Source organism: Sorghum bicolor, chromosome 10, assembly GCF_000003195.3.
Source record: "Sorghum bicolor cultivar BTx623 chromosome 10, Sorghum_bicolor_NCBIv3, whole genome shotgun sequence".
Classification (NCBI taxonomy): Eukaryota; Viridiplantae; Streptophyta; class Magnoliopsida; order Poales; family Poaceae; genus Sorghum; species Sorghum bicolor.
This window is the reverse complement of record NC_012879.2, coordinates 12,666,994-12,684,209: the sequence shown is the minus strand read 5'-3', so window position 1 is coordinate 12,684,209 and position 17,216 is coordinate 12,666,994. Positions and strand designations below refer to the sequence as shown.

Sequence of the window (17,216 nt, the reverse complement as noted above, 5' to 3'; positions counted from 1 at the left end):
CCAAGGCGCCGTCGTCGGGTCCGGCACCGCCACCGAGGCCGTGGTCGTGCGGGAGGCGGACGGCAACAACAGATCACAACCCCCGCCTCCCTCGTTGCCGCTGTCGGTCTGGCCGTGCGAGACGTCGATGACAAGTGCAGGTGTCCGACGCGGAGGCTGGAAGAGGAAGGCACGCAGGCTACTGCTGCTGCCTTGACGCTGAGGCTGGAAGAGGAAGGCACGCAGGCTACTGCTGCTGCCTTGACGCTGAGGCTGGAAGAGGAAGGCACGCAGGCTACTGCTGCTGCCTTGCTTCGTGGTACTGCTGCAGGTACTACTTCATTTGTGATAAATCTTGACATCTAGTGATTGTAGAACACATTCGTTTTGTTCAGTGGAAACAAAGAAAAATAAATACTTTTGAGTCTCTACAACACGCAATCCAAATGGTGTACTTGAGACTACAATAGAAATTTAAACTAGCATACTACATTTTAGTTAGTACACTTTGACACTGATAGAGTTCATACATAACAGTACAATTATTTTAATGTAAAACTACATATACTGGTACACACATTTTGATAGGAGATAAAATAAATCTAAGCTTGGGCGCCTCCAAAGCGCTGAAATATATGCTCAATCAAGTCCGCCTTTAGACGACGATGCATATCTCGATCACGTATGCCTTCTTGTATCTCTAGAGCCCTAGCAAATCCATGAATGGGCCCATGTCCATATAACAATGGTGCAGATGAGCTACTCTCGTGGTACTCATGCTCGTAGTTGTCATCATATCGAACTCTAAAAGAATCCCTTTCATCCTCCACAATCATGTTATGCAATATAATACATGCATAAATAATTTCAGCGAGTGATCGCACTTGCCACATACGTGCTGGGCTTCGTTGAATGGCAAATCGAGCTTGCAAAACACCAAAAGCACGTTCCACATCTTTTCTTGCTCCCTCTTGGTGTTCTGCAAATAATTTGTCTTTTCCACACTGAGGCAAATGAATTGTTTTCACAAATGTTGCCCACTCTGGATAAATACCATCTGCTAGGTAGTATCCCATGTTGTACTCGTTGCCATTGACTGTGAAATGAACCTCTGGAGCTCTTCCTTGTACTACATCAGTGAACAAAGGTGATCGATTAAGGACATTGATATCATTGTTTGACCCAGCAACCCCAAAAAATGCATGCCATATCCACAGGTCATGTGAGGCAACTGCTTCTAACATGACAGTTGGTCCACATTGATCTCCACGAGTATATTGTCCCTTCCATGCCACCGGACAGTTCCTCCATTGCCAATGCATGCAATCTACACTACCCAACATGCCTGGAAATCCACGCGCTTCACCTATATGAAGTAACCTTTGGATGTCTTCTGTAGTTGGTTTTCTTAAATATGTAGCATGCTCTCTTTTCTCCTTTTCATCGGAAATCCACGCTCTTTTCATAACTTGATCATCGGATTCACCACTAGCATGCTCTCTTTTCTCCTTTTCATAGCATGCATTGAAAATGGTAATTAAAGGGATAGTCTTGGTCCAATGATTTTTCAATTGAGCACCTGTTTTTCTTCGATCTTTGGGTGTAGTCAAATTGTACTCTGCTGCAACATCCTTCCAGTACCTATCTCCTCTTCTATCAACTCCAACAATTGGATCAGTGGAATGTTTGAGCCAAGCACTAACTAACCGAAGGTTTTCCTCCTCACTCCAAAATTGTCGACCTTCTTTCTTTCCACTTTCTTCAGGGCAGCTGTCGTTGTCACTCCAAACTGGTGTGTTTACAGGAGGAACATCAGTCTGATGTTGCTCTTGGGACACTGGAGAAGCTGAACCAATAGGGCTACTCTCATCAACTCATGAATCAACCCCTCGGCTACCTCGGAAGAAACCCATGGATCCAACTTGTGATGCATCAGCAACCCTTGTGGGTATTGTACCATCCCTTGGTAAGAGGTACCTTGATAGCTTCCTTGTGATGAGAATGGGAATTGTGGGTAGTTTGATTGGGATCCAAAGGGATTGAACATGTGTGAATACTGGGGGTGAAAAGAGGTAGGAAATTGTGATGAATAGTTAATAGGGTATTGTGGTGAAGGAAAATGATGTTGCTGCCTAGCTTTTTTCTGTGGCTCACCACTTGTCATTGCAGAGTTCATCATATTTGTGAAAGATGAAGCTGTGTTCTCCATGTCTACAGAGGGAGAGAATAAAGAGAGTTTTGTGAGTTCATGTACAGGTAGGTAGTTGTATTTATAGGCATTTGGCAACGGTTATATGTACTTGAAGGCCTGTGTGCCCAGCGTCTATGCGTTTTGAACTTTGTGTGTGTGGCCAGTGTGTGGCCAACGGCCTTGTGTGAAGCACTGTGTACTTGTGTGTGGCCAACGGCTTTGTAACCGTTCTGACACGCGCTACAGTAAACAATTATTTTTTATACTTTGGGCATCGGTGAATCTTCATTCACCGCTCCCAATACTTTTGGCCTCAATGAAAACAAGCACCACTTATTGCAGTGTTGGGAGTGATGCCCAAACACTCTCTCTCCTCTTTTGGGCATCACTCCCTGACCACACTGCAGAAGGCCTAAGTGGGGTTTGATGACCCAGTTTACAACACACTCATAAGGGCATCTAAGTGAGTTTCATCCTCATAAGGCCAGTTTTAATGTAGTTTTATTAGAATTTCATACACATTAAATATGTTGATGTGCCATTGTATTAATGAAGAAATAGATGATAAAAGTTTTATGTGAGAAGAGAGAGTTGTATCCCTATGAAACTCTTTCGTTTCTAAAATATGGATGTGTTGAACACTGAAATATGAAACTCACACTAAGGATGGCTTAAAACTCTCCTTACTTCCATGAAATTTTTATCACCTCTCTCTTTATTAATATGATGCCACATCAGTATATTTAATGTCCATAAAACTCTAACAAACATCATTGAGATTGGCCTAAAAACTCAAGGGTCGTTCAAATTTTCTAGTTTAAAATTTAGTTGGTTAAAGTTGAGGCTAAAGTTTTAGATCATTTTAGTTAAATTATTGCAGCAGTCTCAATGATAAAAATCACAAGTAATTTTTATATTTATTAATTTATATAAACACTACACGTAGAAAATAAATTCTAATTGATAGTTTTTACACAATAAATTTTTATTCAATCATATATTTTCTCTCTTCATTATCTACCCAGAACATATCTTTATGCCTTGGTTCTCACGTAGACGTAGTTTCTTCTTAAAAAACCATTTCCTCATCTCCTTTTTTTTATTTGCTTAGTTGGCACAATAATTAATAAAGTTAGAAACTATCTAGTTTCTTGGTTGGGAGTGCCCTTATATGATTTAAAGTGTTTTTTAGGTTGGCTAAACTTTAAACAACACTTTAGATTTTCTATTTGGAGTCTCAGGAGCTCAAGCGATGTAAATTTTAGTGCTAAATTTTATAGCATAGGATTAAAGAGAACTTTAGAGCAAGCTTGGTTTTGAGACATTGATCGTTTTGCCTTGAGGGCCAGCAATACCTTGCCAGCCGGAGCTAGGCACACACTACGTGAAAACTTACTAAGAGAACGCCCTCCCCCCACAGTGTAGAGGCGGCTAGCATTTGAACCGCTCTTACAGTGGCTGGGCCGGCAACCAGGAAGCCAGTCGCCCTTGCAGTGGTCTCTGTAGGGGCGGCTGGTGTTACCAACCGCCCTTACAGTGGGGGAGGCACTGACACCAGGCACCCCTACAGTGGTCTGTAGCTATAAGTGGCTTGCTCACCCTTCTTTCTCCTCGAGCCACTCAGTTCCACTCGAGCCACTCAGTTCCACTCGCGCAAAAAAGGCTTGGGAGGCCTTGGGCACCTCCCTAAAATCACTCTAGTAAGTTGAACTCAAATCCTTTGGTGGGGAGCTTGTTTAAGGTAAGAAAATGCTATTCCCACGCTCTAATCCAAGTTTTATTGGTTGGTTAGTGAGCAATTTATATTTTGGTTTTCTCTCTCTTCCATGCAGCTTGAGCGTTGTGCCGACTAAATTGGAGCTTATCTTTGATGCTATTAGTGTAGATTAGGTAGAGACATCACTTTGCACCATCAATTAGGTGATATAGCTTGATTTTAATGGAGATTAATTATAGTTTCATATATAGAGAGAAAAGAGATTCTAGATCTAGGGTTTCCTTTTTTGTTTTTGTTTAATAAAATTTGAATGTGTTTTGCATGAATAGTTATTGGTAAACTAATAGTTGTTGCTAATAATTGTTGCTAATATTAATTGTTGCTAATAATGGTAGATAATAATTGGTACTATTAATTATGCCTAATAATCGTTTCTAACACAATTATTGCTAATAATGATAGCTAATAATTGTTGCTAATAATGGTAGATAATAATTGTTACTTATTGATTGTTGCTAATAATGGTAGCTAATGATTGTTGCTAATAATTATTCTCAAGTAATTACTTTATTTTTTTATTTATGTAAAGATGGAGAACATGGCTACTTGGATGCATGGTTTGCCAAGGTACTCGCAAGCCTATACTGATGAGGTGGACACTAGTTCGTCCATGTTAGCAAGGTGCTCCTCGATCCTTAGAAAAGTATCATTTTTTTAATAAATCATATATTTTAAACTTTAACCAAATATAGTCCACAAGTGCATGACCTGAACTGTGTAGCCTCAGTTTTGGAAATTGAATTTTTATCAAACTGTATGGGCGATCCGCTGGACTATCCGTAGGAACATGTGTTGTATGTGCTAAGTTTAAGTCTAATTCTAAATGTTGGACCAACGGACTATTTGGGGTGTTCCTCCATATCCATGAGAACATTGTTCATGTGTTCTTATGACTTCGAAAATGAATTTTAACCCTAAAGTGTTTACATGTGTAAACTGCTTTTATGGGTGTCCCTAGGGTTGTATAGAGCATATCTAGCTAGGTGAATCTAGCTACAATGCATCTAATCATCAAAATCTTTATGGAGTTCATTTTCTAGGTGTTGAACATCTATTCTTTGACCTCAAGATTATCTAAGTGAATTTGCTCAAGATCCAACTTACCAAGGGGCTAGAGGAGTTGCAACACAGGCCCTTGTTGTTGTGGAAAGGACTTGGCTCGAGCTCCTCTCCCTTGTTCTTCCTTCTTCTTGCATTGCAAACTTTTCCTTACTCTCCTTCTTACTAGGGAGAGAAGGCTCCTCCCTTTTTAGTCCTAGCAATAACTTTGTGGATCTTCTACGTCTCCTCCAAGACTTCCCTCGCAGCTCTTCTCCAAATCATTCTTCTTCTTTTTTCCTCTTGCTTGGTGGTGTTTTTGGTGTGAGTGAGAGAGATTAGAGTCTGAGTGAGAGTGAGAAGGGGCTACTGATGCGGTGATGCCTTCTCCTTTGAACTGGAGATACATGGTGCTGACACGTGGGGCCACAAGTGCCCAAATGTGGACAACTCATATATGTGCATGTTGTGATCCGTGGCGACAAAATGTCTGTACAAATTGTTAACTCTATAACCGCACTTTCATGGACTATTTGGGTATGCATTGGACTGTCCGCGGGAACATAGCAGTGCCCAGAAAAGTGCAGTTTTGAGCTGAATATAAGTTACCGATGATGCTTATGTTGCTAATGAAAATGCACTGATCACGATTGGATTATGACATCTAGTGGAATCAATAAGAGTTTGTTGGAGTGCTTTATCTTATTGATTAGCTAGATTTATAAATAAGGCCTTGTTTACATCTAAAAAGTTTTTGAATTTTAATACTGTAGCATTTTGTTTTTATTTGACAAATATTATCCAATCATGGAGTAACTTGTAACTAGTCTTTTAAAAGATTCGTCTCGTGATTTTACAGGCAAACTGTATAATTAGTTTTTGTTTTCATCTATATTTAATGCTCTATGCACATGGCGTAAGATTTGATGTGACATAATCTGAAAATGTTTTTAGTTTTTTTAGTGTACTAAACAAGGTCTAAACAAGACCTCCATAACGATGCAACACACTTCAATTTCAACCACGTTCCTGTTCTAGCTGGAAAAGGAAGCCGAACTCGAAGAAGAACCGAATAGATTACACACTTATTACACCGTCGAATGATTCGCTGACACGTCACACGTTTCATCTCTATCTCCATTCTCGGGCACAGGGAGGAGAGGCCTCAGCGCCACACACACTCGCCTACCCTACTCGTACCTGTAGATGAAGTCGGAGTTGCCGACCATGGCATTGAGCACCTGCGAGACGAGGAAGCCGCTGCCGGCGAGGACGGCGACGATGAGCAGCGCGGTGACGGGGTTCTTGAGCAGCTCCACGATGGGCTGCAGCACCGCGTACGCCACCCCGGTGCTCACCGTCACCACGTACAGCGCGTACCGCCGCATGTTGTCCCAGAACTCCTCCACCAGGGGGCCCTCCGGCGGCCCCAGCGCCAGGGCGGGGCCGGCCCCCGGCCCCGCAGACAGCGCCAGCGCCACGGCCACGCCCGCCGTGATGCCGCCGATGAGCGCCCACGTCGGCAGCGCGCACGTCCTGGTCCTGCCGCCGCCGCCGCCCGCCGCGAGCTCTTGACGCGGGTGGTGGTGGCTCTCCTGATCCGTAGCTGCCGCGATGCTCTCGTGAGGACGTGCTACGGCGAGGTGGCGCTTTGCGTGCTGATGTGGGGTGGGTTCAGAGGAGGAGAGCCGAGCTCGGACGACGGCGGTGGCGGTGAGGCCATGGCCGCGTCCGGGAGGGAGGCGATGTAGGTGGAGGGCGCGGTGGAGAAGAGAGAGCTGGTTCATCTTGTGCAGTCTCTCGACTGCTTGGTGGCTGTTTCTTCATGATAAGCCTCTCCAAGTTCTGATAGACCTCTGATCGTGTGGGCTAGCTCTGGGCTTGTTTAGTTTACCTAAAAACTAAAAACTTTTTTAAGATTCTCTGTCTCATCGAAATCTTGCGGCACATGCACATGCATAGAACATTAAATATAAATATAAATAAAAACTAATTGCATAGTTTATTTGTAAATCACGAGACGAATCTTTTAAATCTAATTACTCTATGATTGAACAATGTTTTTTTAAATAAAAATGAAAGTGCTATGGTGTCAAAATCTAAAAACTTTTCGCATCTAGATATGGCATTAGCAACCGTGGTGGATTGGTGGCCCTGCCGAAGCCGGAACCGGACCAGATATTTAGTTTCCTTCTAAGCAGACGAGCTTTAGTTGTTGTAACGTTTTGTTGCGTGAACGCTGTAGGACACCCGAGGTTAGTAAGCACGCCAAGCAGCGGACAATTTACAGAGGGGGTGTTTAGTTCCCCTTTTATTTCAAAGAATTCTAGATTTTAATTTATCATTTTGTATAATAAAACTAAACACCATGTAAAAATTTTAATAACATAAGTCAATGGTTGTCATTCTCCATTTTAGATTTTGGTCTCAATAAGGTAATGGTTGTCATTCTTCATTTTGGATTTTGGTTTCAATAAGCCAAAAAATAAATCTAAAAGAGCCTCAAGAGGACATAACGAGGGCAATATATTCTATTTTTCTGGAATACGCAGGAGAGCTGTGTATCATTGCATTAAGATAGGAGAGAAAAAAGGAGACATAAATGCCGAAGTACAAAACAGGTTCAACATCACCCCATACTCACACCAACACACGCAAAGGAACACTAAAACACAAAAACCACCCTACAAAAACAACCACTCCAGAAAAAGCCCTAGACAAAGAAAGACGACCAAAAAACACTACAAAATGCCTCTAACCACCATTGCAAACAGCAACCAGACTTCTAAGTCTTCTGAGGCCTTTGGCACCGGCCAAAATCCAGAGATCAACCGCCTCACTTGCAAGGAGAAGGGCACGACTCAGATTGCGCGAGATGCCATTGAAAACCCTGGCGTTCCTTCCTTTCCAAAGAATCCAAGCACCCAAAGAAACCAGCGAGTTGAAGCCTTGTTTAACTTCCTTGTTAACTTTCTTGTTGAAAGAGCTGCCGGCCTGAAGCCACCAATCAAAGAAATTTGTCGAGTCTAGTTGAGGACCTATGTCAGGAAGTCCAAAACGACGGAGCAGCAGGTGCCAAAACTGTCGCGAAAAAACGCAGGAACATAAGAGATGCTGGATAGATTCGTCCCCTGATCATAAAGAGGGCAATGCTCAGGATGTGGGAGACCCTGTCTGGCCAGCCTATCTGCTGTCCAACATCTGTTATGAACCACTAGCCAAAGGAAGAATTTACACTTCCTGGGGGCCCAGCTGCCCCAAATCAGCCTGTAGGGTTCGAACAAGATAGCCAGTGGCGGATCCAGAAATGGACCAAGAGGGGGGCTAAATAATACATGCTAAATTTTTTTCTCACTCAATCCAGTACACTAAGGCCTTGTTTAGTTCCAAATTTTTTTACAAAATAGAAATAATAGCATTTTCGTTTGTATTTGACAAATATTGTCCGATCATGAACTAACTAGGCTTAAAAGATTCGTCTCGCAAATTACAGGTAGACTGTGTAATTAATTTATCTATATTTAGTGCTTCATACATGTGCCGCAAGATTAGATGTGATGGGAAATCTGAGAAATTTTGCAAAATATTTTGGGAACTAAACAAGACCTAATAGATATAGCTAAGATTGATAATTCAATATTGATTCAAAGTGTTCAAAGGCAGAGATTCATAAAATAAGCATAGAAAAATACCAAATATATGAAGCCTTTTGCTAAAAAAAGAAAATGTGTTAAAAAAATTTGAGCCCAAGAGGGGGGCTGCAGCCACCCCAGCCCCCCTCGTGCATCCGCCAATGAAGATAGCACCATTGAAGAAGGCCATATACACTGATTTAGTAGAAAAATCTCCAGAAGCTTCAAATTTCCACTTGTGCTTATCAGTCACTTCAGGTTGCAGAACCACTTCCTGAACCATCTCCCAAATTTCCAAATATTCAGCCAGAACTGCAACAGTGTGGTGCCCTTGGATATCATGAACCCAAGTGTTGTCCCGAAGCGCATCATCGACCATACGATTTTTTGCACGCCTTTTGGGAACACAAGCAAAAAGATGGGGGCCAGCAGCTCGATAGACTTCCCATTGAGCCACCTGTCCGTCCAGAACTTGGTCTGAGACCCGCTGCCAACAGTGGTGGTCAAGAAAAGAGGGCTTGGACGTTTTTATTTATTAAGATAGGGAAGACAGCCCAAGGCTTATTGGGTTCAGTTTTCCCCAACCACAACCAACGGACCCTGAGGGCCCATCCAAAATACTGCAAATCCAAAATGCCCAAACCTCCAAGCTCTTTTGGGCGACACACCTTAGGCCAAGTTATCAAACAGTGACCACCATTTAACTCCTTCCGGCCTCTCCAAAGGAACTTACGTCGAATCTTATCTAGGGCCTTCAAACACTAAGGAGGAAGCTCCAAGGCAGTAGAGTAATAGATCAATTACTGATTGCACATATGTCGTCTGACCAGCTCTGCTCATCAAATCAGCCTTCCAACCTGGAAGATGATCCGCCACCTTTTCAATTAGAGGCTGTAACTGTGCTCTATTAAGTTTCTTGAGAGAAAGAGGAAGGCCAAGGTATTTGCAAGGAAAATTCTGAATTTCACAAGGAAAATGGGTCATCACAACAGCCAAGTCCTCTTCTGCACATTGGATAGGAGAGATACAACTTTTCTGTATATTAGTTCGGAGCCCCGAAGCAGTTCCAAACAGCTGTAGCAATTCATCAACCAATTGTAACTCTGAGGCAGTTGGGCGAAGGAAGAGAACCACATCATCAGCATAGAGGGAGATGCGATGCTGTATACGCCGCAAGGAGAGAGGTTGTAGAAGACCTTCATTACTAGCTTTGACAATCAAGCCACTCAGGACATCCATAACCAATATAAACAGCATAGGGGACAATGGGTCACCTTGCCGGAGACCACGCCTGTGGTGAATAATTTCCCCGCGCACCCCATTAAGCAACACCCTCGAAGAAGACGAGCCCAGCAAGCCACTGATCATGTTCCGCCAAGTAGGTCCAAAGCCCCTCCTCTGAAGAACCTCCAAAAGAAAAGGCCAAGAAACGGAGTCAAAGGCCTTAGAAATGTCCAGCTTCACGAGAATACGCGGCTGCTTTTGTTGGTGTAGAAATCTGGCCGTTTGTTGCACAAGAAGAAAATTGTCATGTATGCATCGCCCCTTCACAAAAGCACTTTGGCTGGCCGCCACCAGCCCATTAAGCCATGCACGAGACTACTTGGTAAACAACTTGGCAAAGCCATGCACGAGACTAATTGGGCGGAAATCTTTCACCAAATTTGTATTATCCTTTTTGGGGATGAGGGTTATAAGGGCTGAGTTAAGAAGAGGGAAATTCCTGAAATTCCCACGCTGCAGATTACAAATGGCTGCCATAATATCCCCTTAATTATAGGCCAACACGACTTATAAAAGCGCCCAGTGTAGCCATCAGGCCTCGGGGCCTTGTCCGAAGGGAGACCCTTAATAATAGCCCACACCTCAGCCTCAGTAATCGGCAATTCCAGATGAGCCAGGTCACAATGGCCCAAATCTAATTCGTCCTGGTTAATGGTAACGTCACGCTGGGCACAGGAACCAAGCAACTGATCGTAGAAATTAAAAATAGCCCCAGCCTTATCTTCATGATTGGTCAGCACCTGATCCTCTGACACTATTTTGGCTATGAAATTTTTTCTCTTACGATGACGAGCATGAGAGTGAAAAAGGGCTGTGTTAGCATCACCACCTCTAAGCCACTTAATCCTCGACCTGATCTGAGAGATCGTTCGTTGCAAAGAACTAAGTGCAAGCGAGTGCTTCTTCAAGGAGTGCAGCAGCCAAAGTTCAACATCAGAAAGCTGACGTGAATCATGAGCAATTTCCAACTGATGGATTACCTCCCTAGCCAGACATAACTGAGAATTAATGTGACCAATGCTTTTTTGACTCCAGCTCTGTAGGGATCGCGTTAAAGTTTTTAACTTCAAAGCGAGAGTCTCCAGAGGACAGCTACAAGCCTCCACTGAGTTCCAGGCCTGGGAAACACTCTCATGGAAACCATCCAAACGAGGCCAAAATGGAGCAAACTGAAATCTACCCTTGCCTGGCAGAAGATCCTCCAACCCAAGAATGAGCGGACAGTGATCAGAGTCCTGAGAAGCTGTACTTTGCAGCAAAACATTTGGGAACAAAACTTCCCAATCAGAGGTAGAGAACACCCTGTCCAATCTGCTAAGAGTAGGTGAATCCCCGCCACTACTCCAAGTGAATTTACGGCCAATGAGAGGAATTTCCTTGAGTGCCAGATCATCCAGAACACGACGAAAACGGCCCATCATAGCACGATTGAGATTACAATTATTCTTGTCTTCCTCTTTGTAAATAAGATTAAAATCTCCAACAACCACCCAAAGACCCAGACAGTGAGACCTGACTAAGCGGAGTTCATTTAAAAAATTAATCTTCTCCTCGTTGCCTTGTGGCTCATACACACAAGACAACCACCAAGCTTCTCTATCTGCTGGAATAAATTGTACCGAGATATAATTAAACATAACCTTAAAAATTTTGGTATTTTATATTTTATTATTTTAAAGTAGTTAGTATTTTGTATTTTGCATTCTACGTAGGCCCGGTGCCTTTCTACGTGCTAAATAAATTGTCTCGAGGCTAGAACCATAAAACCCCACTTGAGAAAGAACAGAATTCCATGGTTTCTCACTTGTTCTTCTAACAAACGCACTAAGCATAGGCTAGCACACTCAAAGTGATATCGATGGTTACTTCACATCCAACACAATTTTCAAAAACAAGTCATCATGATCGTATAACTCTATAATTTGACATTTGATACAATTGCTTTTACTGTACAGAAGCACTTCAGTTTGTGCAACTCTTCAGCCCCAGTGTGTAGATACACACGCGAAACTCAACGCGATTTGAGTCAGACCAGGACTCCCCAATTCAGGCATTGGAAGGAGCACTTTTCTTGTGGAATATTTTGTAGGCATCGCTGTAGACAGCTACTACATTTGATACAACAGCAAGAACAATCATGAAGACCGCTAGAATTTTGTCCCACTTCTTTGCAATGCCTTGTGGATCCCTGATATACCAAAAGTAAAAGGGATTAGAGGTTACCAGAATGAAGTGTCTTTCAACAACTAACTATCATGGCAGCAACCAATCCAGAAATTCGTACAAATTATAATCCAGCTTATCTATCAGGTCTACTACATATTTAAATATTAGCGCCTCGTACCTAAAGTCATAATCCACAAATATATCTTAGAGTAACCATAGACAGGGTTTGTTTTCTTTTATTCTCATTTCCCACATGCTCAGAGGTCAACACTAGAAAAAAAAACTACACCAACCTAGGTCAATAAATATGCTGGAAGGAAACACAGTTACAACTATTCTGAACAAAGTTTTAACAGCATCAAGTTACCTTAAAGTGATCGCGGCTGGGAAAATAAAGCCAATACAGACAGCAGCAGTTGCCCCAGTAAACTGAAAGACATCCCAAATACTAGGAATGAAGATTGCAGACCCAAAAATTACTAGGAGGAGCAATGCTGTCATTATGCCAAATCTTCTGTTATCAGAAGACAGAGGCCTTGCAGAGGAGAAGAGGAGCCCATCCAAATTAAGCCTCAATGCATGGAATATCATTGGGAACACAAGCATAAGGTGAACAGCATAGCTCACTCTGACAGCATCATTTAGAACTGAACTGTATGGGATCCCAAGATTTGAATCAAAGTTAGAGAGCACATCAGAGAGTGTAGATTCACCAAAGAGGAGATATCCAAAGAAACTTGTTGTGATGTAGATAGTCGAGCATAGTGTCAATGATGTGTGCACTATTGGCTTGATCTGGGAAGAGTCCTTTAGCTCATTATGAATTGGGTGAACTGCAAAAATGTAAACCAGACCTCCTTAGACAGCTGAGAAGCAAGCATTTTTTTCTGACTTGTTTGTACACTAAGACGTCAGCTCAAACAAGTTGCAGGGATATCTATCAAACTAGGCTATGACCTTTTACTCATTTTTTCTCATTTATATGCATTTTTATGCCCCTGACATTCACAGCATTAATATTTTTCTTGAACACGCAGGAGAGCTGCGTATCATTAAATTAATAGAAGAAAAGAGTCATACATAGACTCGAACACCACGCGCGCGCACACACACACACACACACAATTCACATCATTAATAGTTGCAACTACAAAAATAGCGGTGTGCACCTTTTCCATTCCCTTTGTAATTAGATTTGTTTTGTGCAGACAGAATTAGAAATTGCTCATACCATTGTAATGGCAAACATAAGCGGTGACAAGAACCGGCACTGCTGTAAAAAGTTCCCAAACAGATGCCAAATCAGGAAGAGTGGGAAACAACTTGGGCATTGGAATTTGTCCACCTATCAACTTGATGATAGCAATTCCTGCAGTAATAATAACAAATACAACCGCCAAAGCAACAGATATTGTGGATGTATAGCTCAGTGAATCTGCAAGAAAAAAATTAAAAGAAACACATATTCTCAAATATATAGTACTGAATCAAAAATTCATTAACCTTTTAGAGCCTGTAATAACTTCTTGGTAGTTCAATTGCTTACCAATACGCTTGAAGCATGCTAGTGGAGTAAAAACACAAAGGGTTGTAACAAGGAGAACAAAGAAACGCCCATTCCACCAGTGTATTCCAAACCATCCTTCTAACACACCATAGTGATGCTCACCACCAGAAGTGGTTCCAGAAAGCACGTCACCTGTGGTAAACAATGAACATTTGTATGTCAGTAGGAACTAATATCCACAGTTCAAGGCATCAACTGGGGAAACATTGAAGGAGTAGCATTTTATAAATTTGATGTATAAAATGCAGAACTGAAAATGTTACAGGCATATGATACTATGTGCTTCTGGTTGGCCACAAGTGAAACAAACTCACATTTCCTTTCAGACAGTGTCGATGGAATATCTAGAGCTTACACCAAACATCCCATGGGTATCAGACATAAAGATATAGGAAAAACATATGCTACCAATTAACAAAGTTGTTTTCCCGTAATGGGCAGAAATTTGTTGAATGCAGAAATAGTCAATTGCACAATATTTCATTTTCATTGGGTGTATGCTGCACAGGAAGCAACATCTGCTCCTAAATCCACGGTCAAGACTCAAGAATAATCCAAAAACTGATTGAGCTACTACCTGCAGTTGAATATATAAGTTCAATTTCTCAAATCAATGACCAAGACACCACAATCCTAAGAAATTCAATGAGGCAAAGAAGAAGAAACAGATGAACTGCATCGAAATTCAGGCTGCGCCCAGATGATGTGTTTCGTTTACCAATAATGATCATATAGACGACCATGACGCCGACGTTGTTGATGACGACGCAGACCTGGAGCAGCCTCCTGCCCCACCATCCGAAGGCGTCGCCCATGGCCGCGCTGTAGGAGCGCGCCCCCACGGCGCGGCTGAAGCGCACGAGCAGCTCGATGGAGGCGTCGGTGAGGAGCGCGGCGAGCACTATCATGACGAGCCCGGGGACGAGGCCGAGCACCTTCATGGTGGCCGGTAGCGCCATGATGCCCGCGCCGACGATGGTGGTGGAGAGGTTGAACACCGCGCCGGCGAAGGAGGCGCCGTCGAACTCGTGGAACGCGGAGGCACCGGCGTCGTCCTCGTCCCCATCCCGCTTCGTGGGGAGCAGCGGGTCGCTGGCCCCCGCGAAGCGGTCGTTAGCGCCGCCGCCGCCCATGGTCAATCTCCCAAAACAGCAGATTCTTGAGCTGTAGTGGACGAAATTGTGCACACACAAACAAAAAAAAACACCAAATTCTTTGGCAAGGTCACAGAAAGGGACTAGAAAAGCTAAGATCTTTGTATCAGCAGTTGGCTACTGACAATCGTACAAGAAATTTCAAGAACTCAAAAAAAATCAGTAGCAGAATCGCCAAGAATCTCGCGGAATCAGGATGGGAGATACAGCAAGCCAAGCGAGGACTTCGATTGGCAGCCTGGCTGGGTAGAAATTATCTCCCGTGCCGTTGAAGCGACGGAAGTGGAGCGTATTAGCTGAACAAATGGGTAGAAGTAGAACAGGAAGAGGATTAGGAAAAACGTGCTGCCACGGCTCTCCCTGTGAACCGCGACAGGGACGTGGGAGGAGGAAGACCCAAGCAGTTTGATACGGAGAGGCCCCGATTTGGTTTCGGTGATAGTGGCTGTAAATCTGCTGCGCGTCTCTGTTGAGACATGTCCCAATATTTTTGCTCTGTTTTTTGTCCTTTTTTTTCGAGCATAGTTACACACTGTAGTTCTTGTAGCTTTATGTCAATGTCGATGCTGGGAGGGGTTAGTTGTCATTCAGTTTTGTCATGTGGAACATGGTGCTGTATGAGTATAATAATGTTTCGACAAAAAAAAGATCTAACCACATGCCAATCACGTTCCTATATAAAAATAAAAGAATATCATTGACCAAGATGGCAAGATCGAACTCGGGCCTTGTTTACTCGCACGCGTGACCCAAAATTTTTCAAGATTCTCTATTACATCGAATCTTTAAACATATACATAGAGTATTAAATGTAGACGAAAATAAAAACTAATTGCACAGTTTGGTCGAAATTGACGAGACGAATCTTTTGAGTCTAGTTAGTCCATGGTTGGACAATAATTACCACAAACAAACGAAAGTGCTACAGTGTCGTGAAATTTTTCGCTTCACGAACTAAACAAGGCCTCGGAGCCTATCGTTTGAGGTTATCTACCGAATCTCTAGTCATTCAGTAGTGTTTTTTCTCATAATAAATCAGCGAACAATACTTTTAGTCACATCTTTTTTTTTCCAAACGAACATACTCTCATATTCTAAACCAATCCTTAATCAAATCGCGGAAAGACAATGAAAACTGAATCCTAGGTAGCCCATGAACACCGAATTTGGCAAAGACTAAACAATCTGTGGAATTAGATTATGTATCAATCATTATTAGATACGAGTAACCACATCTTCGGTGCAATCTATGAAAACTATATTAAAATCATGCTTAGGAGTTTTTAAAAAATTTAAAACTATGGACAACAATAGTGCATCTATAGATGTGCATTTTCAAAAAAATTGAGATTCATACTCATTTTGCAAAAAATCATATGAAAATAATAAATTTTCATTTGCATATGCACTAGAGGACAAAAATCTAGGAATTTTGTCATCTAGTGCATATGTAAATGAAATTTTTTATTTTCATATGAATTTTATAAAACGAGTTTGAATCTCAAATTTTGTGACAATGCATATCTATATATGCACTATTGTTGTGCATAATTTTAAATTTTTTGAAAACTTCTAAGTATAATTTTACAAAGGGTTTTCACGATTGCACTGAAGATGTGGTTTGCACCGAATATTTTGCCCCATAAGTCACTGCCACTGAAAATGATATGCTTACATCAATATTTACTGAATATGTGATGTTCTGGGATTGGAACCTGTAACCAAGGCTGGAGGTAAAAGACTGTGTTATTCCTATAAGTAATCATCACAGTTATTGAAAACTTGAAACGACGTGCGGATTCGTGCTCTGCTCCGTGCCTAGATGAGCACTCTTGCACCTCCACCATCCAACGCTAGACTTGTTATTTCATTTATCTACATCTGACTGAGCTAGAGTAGGAAGCTATAACATCAATAATTCTGGGACAACATTTGAATCCTAGAACGTTAATAATTTTGGGACAGAGGGAGTATGTTCCAAATAGAACGCAATAAAGCTTCGGGTCTTGATGACTTCGCGGCAGAATTTTGTTAAGTATTCGAAGAAGTGATAAAGGAGGATTTAATGGTGCTTCTTTGTGATTTTTATGAAGAACATCTACCGCTCTTTAGTATAAATTTTAGGGTAATTACTCTTCTACCAAAGACTAAAGATGCAAAACAAATCCAACATATGTCTTCTTAATATCATCTTTAAAATTTTCACAAAAGATGGCACAAACAAAATCAATAGAGTACCCACAAACAGTTGTGAGTCCATCACAAATGACCTTTATGCCAGGCAAACAACATAATGGAACGCGTGGTCATATATGGAGACCATTCATGAATTCTACATTAAAAAGCTTAATGGAGTGATATTCAAAATTGACTCTTAAAAGAACTATGATAAAGTTAAGTGGTCCTTCCTACAACAACCCTTTTGAAT

The 17,216-nt window shown here is 42.1% G+C and overlaps 3 protein-coding genes across 3 annotated transcripts; all 3 read right to left on the bottom strand.

Annotated features, from left to right (window-relative positions):
• LOC110431091 lies at window positions 582-1,445 on the bottom strand. The gene has a single exon (XM_021449786.1). It carries the CDS (start codon window positions 1,443-1,445, stop codon window positions 582-584), a length of 864 nt encoding a protein of 287 aa, XP_021305461.1.
• Window positions 5,920-6,849, bottom strand: LOC8073725. Its single transcript, XM_002436818.2, has one exon. The coding sequence runs from the start codon at window positions 6,770-6,772 to the stop codon at window positions 6,176-6,178; it is 597 nt and encodes a 198-aa protein (XP_002436863.1). The 5' UTR covers window positions 6,773-6,849; the 3' UTR covers window positions 5,920-6,175.
• Window positions 11,749-15,298, bottom strand: LOC8076392 (probable sodium-coupled neutral amino acid transporter 6). Its single transcript, XM_002436817.2, has 5 exons — window positions 14,353-15,298; window positions 13,614-13,766; window positions 13,299-13,502; window positions 12,435-12,900; window positions 11,749-12,089 (listed from the first exon to the last, which is right to left on the bottom strand). Exons 1-5 carry the CDS (start codon window positions 14,765-14,767, stop codon window positions 11,948-11,950), a joined length of 1,380 nt encoding a protein of 459 aa, XP_002436862.1. The 5' UTR covers window positions 14,768-15,298; the 3' UTR covers window positions 11,749-11,947.